Below are 14,038 nucleotides of genomic sequence, written 5' to 3' on the forward strand. Positions count from 1 at the left end.
CCCCAATTCTACCTTACATATCTGGCTAAACCAGAGCATGTACATGGGTATAGATAAGAGCTGGAAACACAGGGAATCCAGGGCAGATAAACCCCTCAGGACCAATATTGAGAGTAGCCATACCAGGAGGGTAACGAGAAGGTGGGGAGAAATAGGGGGAGCCAATCACAATGGTCTACCTATAACCCCATCCCGGGGGAATGGACAACAGAAAAGCAGGTGAAGGGAGACATAGCACAGTGTAATACATGAAAAAATAATAATTTATAAACTATCAAAGGTTCATGAGGGAGCAAGGGTCCGGACGGGAGGGGAAAAAATGAGAAGCTAATACCAAGGGCTCAAGTAGAAAGAAAATGTTTTAAACATGATGATGGCAACAAGTGTACAAATATGTTTGACACAATGAATGGATGGATGGATTGTGATAAGAGTTGTACAAGCCCCCAATAAAATTTATTTTTTAAAAAGCAGTATTACCTGCTTAGTGAGAAATAACTTACGTATATTCATAAGACATTTGGTACATCATAGTATCATTGATTTAGTCAATGTTATAGAATTTAAAGTGTATTTGAGAAAAGAAAAATGTCCATATATAGGAAAGTTTTTTAGACTAAAATACATGGGATATTCACTTATGTAGGTGAAAACTTAAGCAACTGAAAGCTGCTTAAGGAAAAAATGAGGGTGAGACACAGGCAAACATTTCTGTAACATCCATTCTCTGAGGCAAAACTGTGCCTGCAGTACTAAGACACGTGACAGCAAGTTTTAAAAAATGACAGGAGCAAATAAATATATGGAGATGTTTTCTAATTTATTTGCTCAGTAACTGAATTTACATATATTCTATAACACCAACTACATTAGAGTTCTTGTTATTATCAAAAGTATTGATTGCTTCATTGTTGAAAAAAATATCTTAGGCTATTTTTTTAATTAAAATATGTCTAAGGATACTATCCCCCAAAGAGTATTGTATCTTTTAATTTTCAGTGTAAATAAAGATAGTGTTGAATTCAATATTGTGAATGTCTGTATTTTTAAAACTCTCTGTAGTACCACCCAGAATCCGCAGTACAGAAGTGCACTACACCGTCAATGAAAACTCACAAGCCATCTTTCCCTGCGTGGCTGATGGAATCCCCACACCAACTATTAACTGGAAAAAAGACAATGTTCCTTTAGCTGACTTATTAGGAAAATACACTTCAGAACCATATGGAGAACTCATATTGGAAAATGTTGTGGTAAGTTTAATAAACATGAACAGGTACAATAAGCTAGATTTTTAATTCACCTTCTGATTTTTACTAATTTAGCTTGGGAATTTATTTTGTCCATGAAAGAAAAATGATAAATGTAGGCCACAAAATAATTCTACACATATTTCATTTTATGGTCCAGGACTGAAAATAGTGTCTGACAGATAGTAGGAATTCATAAATGACATCTTCTAAATATCATTAATGTGGTTTTGTGATTTGTTTTTGTCCAAGCTTGTAACTACGTACTGGAATGACTAAAAGTATGGAGATGTAAAAATGTCAGCTCTATTACTAAGCAAATAGAAAAAGCTCTGTAGAATAATCACCAGGCGCTACTCATTTTCAATAGAAGGCCACAAACCTAAACACACACTTATAGCCACACATACCAAATTTATTTTTAAGTTAAACTATTAAAAATAATTATATGGTTTAGAGGTTTGTTGCCAGCTCTTGGCACCAAATATTAAACATGATCAAAGTGTGATCAATTTCTGAATTTTCACACATTTCTAGTTCTTTTTCATGGCCCTTTAAAAATGCCTAACTTTCATTACATTTTGGTGTACTAAAGTTGAGCAGATTAAGATGTTGAAATTGATAATATTTATAGGATAATCTTTGCCAATTAGCTAGACTTTGTGATGACAAAGTCATTATTCATAGTGAGCGTATCTCATTCGACCATAACTCAAATCACCCGGGCCAGTAAAATCATATTTATTCAAATCTGAGCTTCTTTATGCTGCAAGAAGCACAATTAAAAAAAAGAAGCACAATTATCTTATGTACCACTGAGAAACAAAAATATAAAACCAAGTAACCACTATGGACCACCAATTTTTCAATTGGGTCTCGAAGTCAGAGAAAATTGAAAGTCAGAAAATGTAGAATCTTGTAGGCCATTGAAGTAATTTTGGTTCTTACTCCTAATCAGAATCCCTTGCAGATTTTGAACAGAGGAACAACAATATCTGTTGTGTTTTAGCAAGATTATAGGAATTGTTTCTATATGAATAGACTGTAGAAATAAGAAGGTAGGCACGGAAGGACCTGTTAGGACTCTAACTAGTATTCTAGGTGAGTGATGACTAAACTCAAGCCATAACTTCCACAGAATGGATGAGAAGAAGTGGGATCCAGTCTATATCTGGTAGCTAGCATTTCCTGGTCGGCTGTAAGGAAGGAAGAGTGAAAGACATAGAAGAAATAGTAGAGCCATGCCCAAACTTGAATCTGAGTTCTTATCACTAATCGGTATAGCTCTATAAATGTTTATATATATATATATATGTGTGTGTGTGTGTATATGTATATATGTATATGTATACACTTCTATAGCTATAATAGTTATGTAAATGTTTAAACACATATAGTTCTATAAACAAACATTTAGCATATATGTTTAAAATGCTAAATGTTTTACATTGCTATGTCCAAGCTACCCAAATGGTTCAAAACTAAAGATAGAAATTTAAATGATCTTTTAATAGAGTCCTTCCTTGGGAACGAAGCTATGTGATTTTATTTATTCTATGTAATATGGTGTAAGTTTATGTAATTTTGAGCACTATGATTTTTTATTTAAGCTGGAGGATTCTGGCACCTATACCTGTGTTGCTAACAATGCTGCAGGTGAAGATACACACACTGTCAGCCTGACTGTACATGTTCTCCCCACCTTCACTGAGCTTCCTGGAGACGTGTCATTAAATCAAGGAGAACAACTACGATTAAGCTGTAGAGCAACTGGTGTTCCTTTGCCCAAGTTAACATGGACTTTCAATAACAACATTATTCCAGGTTGGTGATTTAATTCTTAAGGCGTGATTCTATAAACCCATATCGAACTCAAACCAAATCTCCACTTTCGCTATTTATGGAAATTGATTGAAAAGTTACCATTATGAGTGGATTGCTTTAAATTCTGCAAAATCTGGTACTTGGAATTTTACTCGATACCCGTAATATTCTCATATGTTCCATTTATACTTTTAAAAGGATAAGGTGATTACAGATACATTGCAGTACATACATTGATTTTTTTAAGTGAAAGAAAATGTTACTTTATGAGAGATGGTATTGCCTATACAAGCACCTAAACTGATCTTACCTGCACCTGCTTCATCATGAATAAATGGATTGAAATCCTGAAGATCTACTAGTTTTTAAAAGGAGAGCTCTGCTTCCTATTGTATGAATCAACTTCTATTATAAGGAGGGATGCATTTATGTAGAAATTTTCTAGTCAACCTATACACTACGTGGAAAGACAGATCCTGGAAAACAGTACACTCATTCTTGGGAGGACGTGTCCACTCATTCACTGCTTGGCCCTCAGCGTAATGGTGAGCTCAGGAACGGGAAGCTGTTGTGTCCTAAACCTGGGTTTCGAAACACTGCACTATAAGCATTCAATAAGTACCTCGCTAGAGAAGTTGTATTAGGCCTGCGTTTTTTGTTGTTTAAATGATAATATTGTTAACATTAATATGTTAATATTGGAATTTGTCCTTTGTGTTACTGTAACAATAGCAATAACACATTGCTAAAGAATTAAAAAGCCTAAATAATTTCATTCACATTGGTCTCAGAAAATATAGTGCTGATATAGATTTCAAACTTTTAAGGCCTAGCTTCCCACTTAACATTCAGCTGTATAAAACTAAAAGGTAACTTAGAGAAAGAATGCAAATACATTTACCATTAAGTAGAGAGTGAATTCGCATCAGAATCTTATTGTCAATTATTTTAGGATTAGCATGTTTTCTTTATGTCCTACATCAACTCTTCGAATTGCCTCTGTAAAATAAATGTGTATATCATCATCATTTTTGGATAAGTTTAAATGATTACAAATTTGATCGTGTTGTCAGTATTACATAACTAGCATATGTTTTCATGATCTCCTCCTCTGACCTGCCAAATTGGATGAATTATAACTGAAAAGTTTTCGTGTTTTTGATGTAAATTGTTTGGGAGGAAAAGTTGTGGTAAGATAAAAAGAAATAGAAAATGTCATGTTTCCAAATGAAGGATTTTTGAAACCAAGGAAGGCTGTGAGTCAGCTTTAAGCAAGACTTGGAGTTGAAAAGATGCACTCTAAATCTACAGTGCATTTAAAAGATGTTTGCTTTCATTCTCTTTTCCTGTTTCTTCTGCTATTTTTTAGTCTCCAAACAAGTGACTATAGACTTAGTAAATAGCTCAAAGGAATAAATCAGTGAAGTGGACAAGCCTCTCTTCAATGCCATGATGAGATCTCTTTAGTTCACTTGCTGACTAACTCATAAATCTAACCTGCAAAATATTGAGGTGCCCTGAATATTTTCTGAGGTTACTGAGAGGCGTTTGTGTTGTTTCTGAACTTGTTTCCCTCAGCCCACTTTGACAGTGTCAATGGACACAGTGAACTTGTTATTGGAAGAGTGTCAAAAGAGGATTCAGGTACTTACGTGTGCACCGCAGAGAACAGCATTGGTTTTGTGAAGGCCATTGGATTTGTTTATGTCAAAGGTAAGTCGAAGTGCTCTATTATGTATTCATCATTTATCTGAAATGGATAGCTTGTGTTTCGCTTTCTGATTATTTAGTAATAAGATACCATTTTCAGGTTGTTCACACAGCCAGTCCTATTTCACGGGTATGGCATATACGTGAGAAATAAAGCACGAACATTTGACTATAAATTGGGTAAGCAGTAAATAAAGAGAGTGACACAATGTGGAATCATCTGTTTATGTTGTGGGAATCAACACATCTATTTCATTGAGCTGCCTGAATAGTTGATTCATGGAAATTTCATTGGGTTCTAAAGTGACTTTTTCCCTAGTACTACTATATTAACTTTTGAAATAGTTCACAATCACAGACCTTATTAGAGCTTCTTTTTACTTTGCGTTTGTGTTATTTCACAGAACCCCCAGTCTTCAAAGGTGATTACCCTTCCAGCTGGATTGAGCCACTTGGTGGCAATGCAATCCTGAACTGTGAAGTTAAAGGAGACCCTGCCCCAACCATCCAGTGGAGCAGACAGGGGTTAGAGATCGAAATTAGCCACAGAATCCGGCAACTCGGCAATGGTTCCCTTGCCATTTACGGCACTGTTGTAAGTCAGATGGGAATGATTGATGTGCACTTCAACTGCCCCTCTAGGGGATCATGATGAGAAAATTTTCTCTTAAATTCTTTCTTATACCCAGGGACAAGGGAACAACAAGTGATCCAAAATCAGTGGTGAGGAGGGTGTAAGGGGCCTGGTAGGGCTTGGTCAAAGGTATTGTAATGGAGAGGAAATACTGAAACCCAAATGAAGGCTAAGCATGATAGTGGGACAAGAGGAAAGTAAAAAGAAATAGAGGAAAGAACTCGAAGCAAAGGGCATTTATAGAGGTCTAAATACAGGCATGAACATAAGTAAATATATATGATGATGGGAAAATAGATCTATATGTATATACTTCCAGGTTTTGTATTAAGGTAGCAGATGGACATTGGGCCTCCACTCAAGTACTCCCTTAATGCAAGAACACTTTGTTCTATTAAACTGGCATTCGATGATGTTCACCTTCCTGACACAATCACTGAAGAAAAATGGGTGCATAAGAAAATGTGGTGAAGAAAGCTGATGGTGCCTAGCAAAAGATACAGTGTCTGGGGTCTTAAAGGCTTGAAAATAAGCAAGCGGTCAACTAGTTCAGAAGCAACAAATCACACATGGAAGAACCACACCAGCTTGTGTGATTACGAGGTATCAGTGGGTTCAGGTATCAGGCATCAAAGAACAAAAAATCATAGCCCTTCAGTAGACAACTGGACATCACTTTACAGAAGGGTTGCAGAGAGGAGACAAGCCAGTCAAGGTGCAGTGTAGTAATGATGAATCATACAACTTCTAGTTCTTAAATGCTCCTCCCCCCACTATCATGATCCCAACTCTACCTTACAAATCTGGCTAGACAGAGTATGTACACTGGTACAGATAGGAACTGGAAACATAGTGAATCCAGGACAGATGAAGCCCTCAGGACCAGTGGTGAGAGTGGCAATACCAGGAGGGTGGAGGGAAGGTGGGGTAGAAAGGGGGAACCGATTACAAGGATCTACATATAACCCCCTCCCTGGGGGACGGACCACAGAAAAGTGAGTGAAGGAAGACATCAGACAGTACAAGATATGACAAAATAATAATAATTTATAAATTATCCAGGTTTCATGGGAGGGGTCCGGGAGGGAGGGGAAAAATGAGGAGCTGATACCAAGGGCTCAAGTAGAAAGCAAATATTTTGAGAATAACTATGGCAACAAATGCACAAATGTGCTTGACACAATGGATGTATGTCTGGATTGTGATAAGAGTTGTACAAGTCCCCAATAAAATGATTTTTAAAAAAAAGAGGTACAGTCCCAAGGGCTCAAATAGAAAGTAATCGTTTAGAAAATAACAGTGGCAACATATGTAGAAATATGCTTGATGCAACTGATGTATGGAATGTTATGAGAGCTGTAAGAGCCCCAATAAAATAATTTTTAATACTTTCTTAAATCATAACATAGGAATAGATTCCTTAAAAAAAAAAAAGCAAGACTTTGAAATGATATTTTAGTCATTTTTAAATCAGTAAGGGTAATAAGATCATTATACCATTGTTTCCCATAGTTAACTTTTATTATTATTTAGCATCAGGAAAGAACTTCCTCGGATCTGTTTAGAATAAGAGAATAAAAGAATTACTACTGCACTTACAAATAAATTACAAGGTAGACGTCATCACTGAGCCCAAAGCTATAGTAAGCTTTTCCCAAAACTTGAGTGTTCAGGAATTAGGTAGTTTCTTAGGTTTTTCTATTTCAGGGTCCATTGAAAGAAACATTTTATCTAGAGTTTTTCAACTACAATATATATGAGTCATTTCTTGGTTCACACTTGGTGAAATCTTTTGGGTGCTTCCATCATTTAACTAATGAAAATAATAGTTAACAAAAGACCTCTCTAATCACCCAGTCTCGTCTTACCCTCTTCGGTTGCACCTCCACTGAGCTGCTGTTGGTGCCCCTTCTGTGCTGAGTTAAAATCTTCCATGAGTTCCTACAATATTGCGTCTCTAGCTTTTTTGTTACCACATCGTCCCTTGTTTTACACAAATACTACCATTTCTGAAGTCCTTGGTACTTCTAATATCAGCATCAAGTCTGACATTAATATTTTTAATACAGCGCTTTATTGGGGGCTCTTACGGCCTCATAACATTCCGTGCATCAATTGCATCCAGCACCTCTGTCTATGTTGCCATCATCATTTGCAGAACATTGTCTTTCTACTTGAGCCTCTGGTATCAGCTCCTCGTTTTCCCCTCCCTCTGCCACCCTTCCTCCTTTGTGAACTCCTGAGAAATTATAAATTTTTATTATTTTCATATCTAATATTAATATTTTACTACACAATTTCAGGCTTCCAAGAATGTATCTTCAACCCTGAACCTCTTCCAAGTCCTACATCGAGCCGCACACTAGAAATTTAGTAACACATGGAAACTTCAACGTAAACATCTAAGTCATTATCTATGTTCCCCTTTCTACCTTCCTGCTCTCCCTGTAAATCAATCCTACTCTCCTGACTTCCTACTTCCATTTTTGAGAGCAAAATTCTATTCATAAACTTTCTTGAAAAATCTGCAATTCTAGTTACCAATTTGAAACTCATATAGAACTTGTTTTCTACATCCAATATGTATAAATGTGTGCCCTTCTATGCTTTAGAAATTGTAAGTAACCTAAATTTCAGGAGATAGAGTCCAAACTTGTTTGAATGGACCCAATATTTGTTTTGATTAATTTTTAAGAAACAAATGAGACTAGCATTGGGGTATTACTGGAGTAAGATGATTTCTGATTGGTTATTATAAAATAATGTTATTTTTGTCTTAGTTTCTTCGCAATTGTTAATAAGCTGTTTTGTTTTTGATTGTTTTTTTAATTTAGGCTGGTGATTTGTTTTGTGTCCCCTACCCCATATTTATCTGTTTTTATTAAAATGCCTTCTCACAAATGAATTTTCTTATAACTAGCACAATGGTGAAAAAAATGATTTTCCTTGCTCCCCAGACTCACATTTTCATAAATGACCGCTTCTTTCCATAGAACGACGATGCTGGTGACTACACCTGTGTAGCCACCAACGAGGCGGGGGCGGTGGAGCGCAGCATGAGTCTGACCTTGCAAAGTAAGCCTCTGAACTAAACTAATTCAGCACTTGATTTTAGAAATACTGCCTCATACCCAGTGTTCACATTCCTTAACTTTATTACAAGTACATTCGTGGTAGCTTTCAGCATGCGGCTCGTGTCATTATCTGCTGCTGATGGAGCAATTGCCAAGTGTAAAAGTAATACGCTTCCACACAAGTCTTTTCTTCTAATTGTCCAGCACGCGCAGCCCCAAGTTGCTGATGGCTGGTGACAAAGCTTTTTAAAAGAACATTTTCAGTGGAATTCTATGCTTCTAGCTTACTACATGCTTTTGTCACACTTAAAAAATGTCCTTTTACACACCATATTAAAAATGGCAACGTGTGCATTACAAAACTAATATAAATGGACTCCAAAGTGCTCCTGGTCTATTGATATTGAGTTTCTGTGCATTAACTCCTGCTCTGGGCAGAATCCTCATGATCATCCTGAAGCCCCTCTGTGCGAACCTGGGGAGATAGAGTTTTCATTAGAGAAAAACAGATGACCTAAGAGTCCACTCGAGGGTCCACAGAACCAATCCAGGGACTAAATGCGGAAAAAGTAATTGGACCAACATTGAAATAAACCAGGTTGTGTGGTGAATAGGACTTAATGGGCGTGGGGGGTAAATTTCCCTCATTCATTGTTAAGAAATGCTCTAGACTAGGTGTTTACCAAGGTACTATTCAATAAAACATTAAATAATCATATTTATTGTTTTTAGTGAGTACAAGCTTATGTTCCCATTCAACAATTTCTACACAAGTTGCTCAGTGACATCGGTTACATTCTCCGCAAAACGTGAACAGTCTCGGTATTTCCATTCTGGTTGTTCAGTTATCATTGATCTAGGTTGTCTGCCACCTTGTAGGTGATCTTTTTTTAAAGGACTGCTGTACCCATCGATGATGTTCATTATTTTCCGAGGCAATTTGATATGTAGCTAGAAGGTAACCTCTAAAGTTATTTTCAGTTCAGTGTCTGAAGAATATCTCAGGGCAATAGTCTTTATGAGTTCTCTAATATATCCATTCAAATTTATCTTCAGAGATCAGTGGGTATTGTTTCTTTAAATAACCATTTCTATTCAGCATATTAACTTCTTGTTTTCTAACTCTTACAGAGGTCATGTCCATATGAGCCTCCCCTGGGATTGGGATATCTCAGGGCAATAATAGTCCCAGTGAATCCTCTAATTTTCAACCAGTACCTGAGATCAGTTTTGGTGGGGTTTTGTTTGTTTGTTTGGCTGATTCTTTTTAGGAATTTGAATTTCTGTTTCCTATTTTCCTCCCATTCCATCAGAAACCTTTTATTTTGTCCCTGGTTAGAACATTCAGTAAAGATAGCCAGTACCATCTATACACAGTGGCAGTGTTTTATTAAAATACAATCTATCAAATCCTCTCTATGGATTCCAGGATTTAATTCTTCCTACCTCATTGATCAGATCTTAGTATTGTTTATAGGTTTGTCTTTGGAGGTCTCACAAGCTGATGAAGCCCTGGAGCCACTCACTAGTCTTTGCCAAGAAATTTGGAAGACGGTGACTTATCCAACCAACTGGAAGAGATCCACATTTATGTCCATTCCCAAGAAAGGTGATCGAAGTGAGCATGGAACTTAGTGAACAATACCAATAAAATCACATGCAAATAAAAATATTGCTGAAGATGATTAAAAAACGATTGCAGTGAGCTGCTAGAAATTCGAGTGGGATTCAGAAGAGGCATGGAACAAAAGATATCGTTGCTGAATATCAGGTGGCTCTTGGCTGAAAGTGTGGATTACCAGAAAGATGTATAATTTTGTTATATCAAATGGAAATGTATTTGATCGTGTGGGTCCTAACAAGCGATAGTTATCATAGAGAAGAATTGGAACTCTAGAACAATAAATTGTGCTCCTATGGAATCTACCCATGTAGAAGTGACAGCCATTTAAATAGAGTAAGGGATTATTGTGTGGCTTAAAATCAGGAAAGGTGTATATCAGGGATGTATCCTTTTCCCATACTTATTCACTATCTACGTTGAACCAATAATCCACAAGATTGGTCCTTACAAAGAAGTACATGGCATTGGGAAAAGATGGATATTTCACAGCCTGCAATAACAGAGATACCAAGACCTTGCTTGCTGAAAGTAAAAAGGACTTTAACCACGTGCTGATGAAAATCAAAGACTGCATGCAGCCTTTGGCATCGATTAAAACTCAATGGAAAGAAAATAAAAATCCTCACTACTGAACCAAGAGATAGCATCATGATAAAGGGAAATAAGATCGACATTGTCAGGATTTCATTTTGCTTGAGCCCAAAGTAAATGCTCATGGAAGCAGCCATCAAGAAAGCAATCATGTATCGCAATGAGGAAGACCGCTTACACGTGCTAAATAGCAAACCAGTCACTTTGAGGACTAAAGTGACCTGACTCAACCCATGATAGTTTCAGTTCCTACATAGACACGTTAAAGTTGAACGGTGCATAAGAAAAGAATGTATGCATTTGAATTACGGTGTTGGTAAAGAACACCTTCACAATGTTTATGCTTGAGCCCTTTGCTGCAGCCACTGGGTCAGTTCATCTTGTCCAGTGCCTCCCACTTTGTCATTGTCCCCCTACTTTACGAAGCATGCTGTCCTTCTCCAGGGACTGGTCTCTCCTGACAACATGCTCAAGGTACTGGAGACAAAGTCTCACCATTCTTGCCCCTAAGGAGCATTAAGGCTATACTTCTTCCAAGACATATCTATTGGTTCTTTCAACATTCTTCACCAGCACCATAATTCAAACATGTGGATTTTTCTTTAGTTTCCTTATTCAGTGTCCAGCTTCCACATGTATCTGAGGTGATTGAAAATTCCAAGGCGTGGCTCAGGCGCACGTTAGTCCTCAGAGTAACACCCTGGCTTTGCGACATTTCAGGGAGATCTTGGGCTGCAGATTTGCCCAAGGCACCGCTTCATTTGATTTCTTGATCTCTACTTCCATGAAGGCTTGTTAACCTCTCCCTTTGTTGAATCCCTGTTTTTGATGTTCAGGATACCATTTTTTCCTATTTTCTTCCTACCTCAAGGATCAAATCTTACTAGGATTTTAAAGGATAAAAATGATCAAATCTTCTTCCTTACATTTTAGACTGTTGTCTGAAGCAATTCTGTCCACTCAGATAAGAATCACTTATCTTAATTTCTAACACATTAACTCTAGACTAAACTCTGTTTGCCCAAGACGTCTTTAAAGTGTAAAACAGCAAAAACATTACTTTGAGGAGTAACTCATGCTGATTCAAGCCATGGAATTTTCAATGGCCTCCTGAGCATACAAATGCTGGATAACGATTAAGGAGGACCAATGAAGAATTGGTGCATTTTAATTTTAGTGTTGGCAAAGAGTACTGAAAAGTACTGTTGACTGCCAAAAGAACAAACAGATATATCTTGGAAGAGGTACGACCAGAATGTTCTTGAGAAGCAAGGATAATGAGACTTCACCTCACCTACTTTAGAGATGTTATCAGGAGGCACCAGTCCGTGGAGGAGAAGAACATCATGCACGGTACACTGAAAGGCCAGTGACAAGAAGAAGACCCTTGATGATATGAATTGGTCCTATAGCTGCCACGATGGACTCGAGGCTGGTCGTAATTGTGAGGATGGTGCAGGACTGAACAGTGTTTTACTCTGTTCCACAGAGGACTGTGATAAGTTGGAATCAGTTTGGAGGCTCTTACCAAAACAACAATACAGATGAAGGCTTATTGACTTTACTGTCCTATAAGTGTGATTTCATTTTCTTGAAATTAGGAATTATAAACAAGGGTAAATCAAAATACAAAGATTCCACATTATACATTCAGAGGTTTATTCCAAAGAAAGCATGTTTAAATGCATCTCTGCGATCCGTGGGTGGCTGCAGACAGGTTCTCTCAAGTAGACCCTTGTCAAAGTCTTGTTAGAGTGCCTTCCAAAAGAGGCTCAATCAAAGCACTGGGTTCCAAAAGAGGATTTGCCGGACCATTCCCATTCAGGGCAAAGAGGGCGGCTCAAAAGATTATGACAACATTCTTTTAGAATTCCAAAGAGGCAATCTTGATAGATTTTCTTGAAAGAGATCAGATGGCCATGGGGGTTTATTATGAAGAAGTTTAAAGAAAATTGAAAGACACATCGGTGAGAAAAAGCCAGAAAGTTGCACCATTTGTTTTTTTCATCACAATATACCTATTTATTCTTCAAAGGGAGTGAAGTCCTATGGAAATTTTGTTTAAAAATCCTACTAAAAAAAAAATTCATATTCCATTCCTCCTTGCCCTTAATCTTGCCCTTCAGACTTCTTTCTGTTCCAAAACTCAAAAGAAATTTTTTTTAACAACACAATTTGAGTTTCTTAAGGATGTCAAAACTCCTGTGTTACACATGGTATCAACAGAAATATGCAAAATTGTTTGAGGAAGTACTAAAGAGATGGAAACACTACCTGCAGAAGTGTACAGACATAGAGGATCCTTTGAGGAAAAATGGTTTTACATTTTCCTATCTGTGATTAATAAACATTTCTATATCTGGCCCTCTGGTGGTTATGAGTTGTAATCTACAGGGTTAGCAGTTCAAAATTACCATCAACTCCAAGGGAGAAAAACTGGACTTTCTACTCCTGTAAACAGTTGCTGTCTCAGAAACCTATCAAGGGTCACTATGAGTCAGCATTGACTTGATGGCAGTGAATTTGGTTTTGGTTTTGGTTAAAGGTTTTTATGCTCTACAGCCAGGGAAAGACTGGGCTTTCTGCTCCTGTAAACAGATACAGTCTCAGAAACCCACAGGGCATCGCTATGAGACAGCTATGAGTCAGCACTAACTTGATGACAGTGAGCTTGTTTTATTGTTTTATTTTGTTGTTTTTGTTTTATGATCATAGCATTACTCTTGCCTTATCCTTGCGTATTATAATCTGTACCCTCCGTATCTAGCACAATCCCTGGCAAAGAGAAGGCTTACAATATATACTCTTTGATCACATTAATGATGAAGTGATATTTACCTCAACAGTGATTGAACAGAAAAAGATGAACAGTCGCCAAAAGACAGATCATGACAATGAAAGTAACTAGTGATATTATTTGCTTTCTCTGAGAGCTGTCGTTCATCTTCTTGGTTGAGTCTAACCAGAACCTTTTGAATTATGCATCAGTTTTAATTGCTCAGAGGAGCAGTAGTGTACACAGGCAGGATATAAATCCACAAAGCCTCGCGGACCGTGTTACAGGCTAATCTGCCTGGAGATTTAAATTCTTTGACATTTAACAACTAACAGAGCACCATGAATGGTCTGTCATGGACAAGTAAAACATTCATAGTCAAGAAGCTATAGTATCGGGGAGCAAAATGATAAACCTGACTCGAGCAGTTAAAACCTTGTCGGTTGAGCTCTCCCATACATGTTGGGTCTGATAGGATTTTCAACTTTTTATGTATTTTTTTTCTTTTTACCTTTTTCTTCATATTGGGGTTTAGCTCTTATGTATTTTGCCATT

General features: G+C 37.2%; 1 protein-coding gene across 1 annotated transcript in view; it reads left to right on the top strand.

The window, feature by feature from the left end:
- HMCN1 (hemicentin 1) overlaps nucleotides 1-14,038 on the top strand; it is a 562,350-nt gene that overhangs the window by 493,408 nt on the left and 54,904 nt on the right. Inside the window, exons 82-86 of the mRNA XM_004706670.2 lie at nucleotides 1,063-1,253; nucleotides 2,861-3,074; nucleotides 4,653-4,787; nucleotides 5,189-5,379; nucleotides 8,412-8,493. Coding sequence (XP_004706727.1) covers nucleotides 1,063-1,253; nucleotides 2,861-3,074; nucleotides 4,653-4,787; nucleotides 5,189-5,379; nucleotides 8,412-8,493 — 813 coding nt within the window. The remainder of the gene's footprint in view (nucleotides 1-1,062; nucleotides 1,254-2,860; nucleotides 3,075-4,652; nucleotides 4,788-5,188; nucleotides 5,380-8,411; nucleotides 8,494-14,038) is intronic.

The sequence above is a fragment of the Echinops telfairi genome, unplaced genomic scaffold, assembly GCF_000313985.2.
Source record: "Echinops telfairi isolate 266 unplaced genomic scaffold, ASM31398v2 ScPeMD7_7424;HRSCAF=8462, whole genome shotgun sequence".
In the NCBI taxonomy this organism is placed as follows: domain Eukaryota; kingdom Metazoa; phylum Chordata; class Mammalia; order Afrosoricida; family Tenrecidae; genus Echinops; species Echinops telfairi.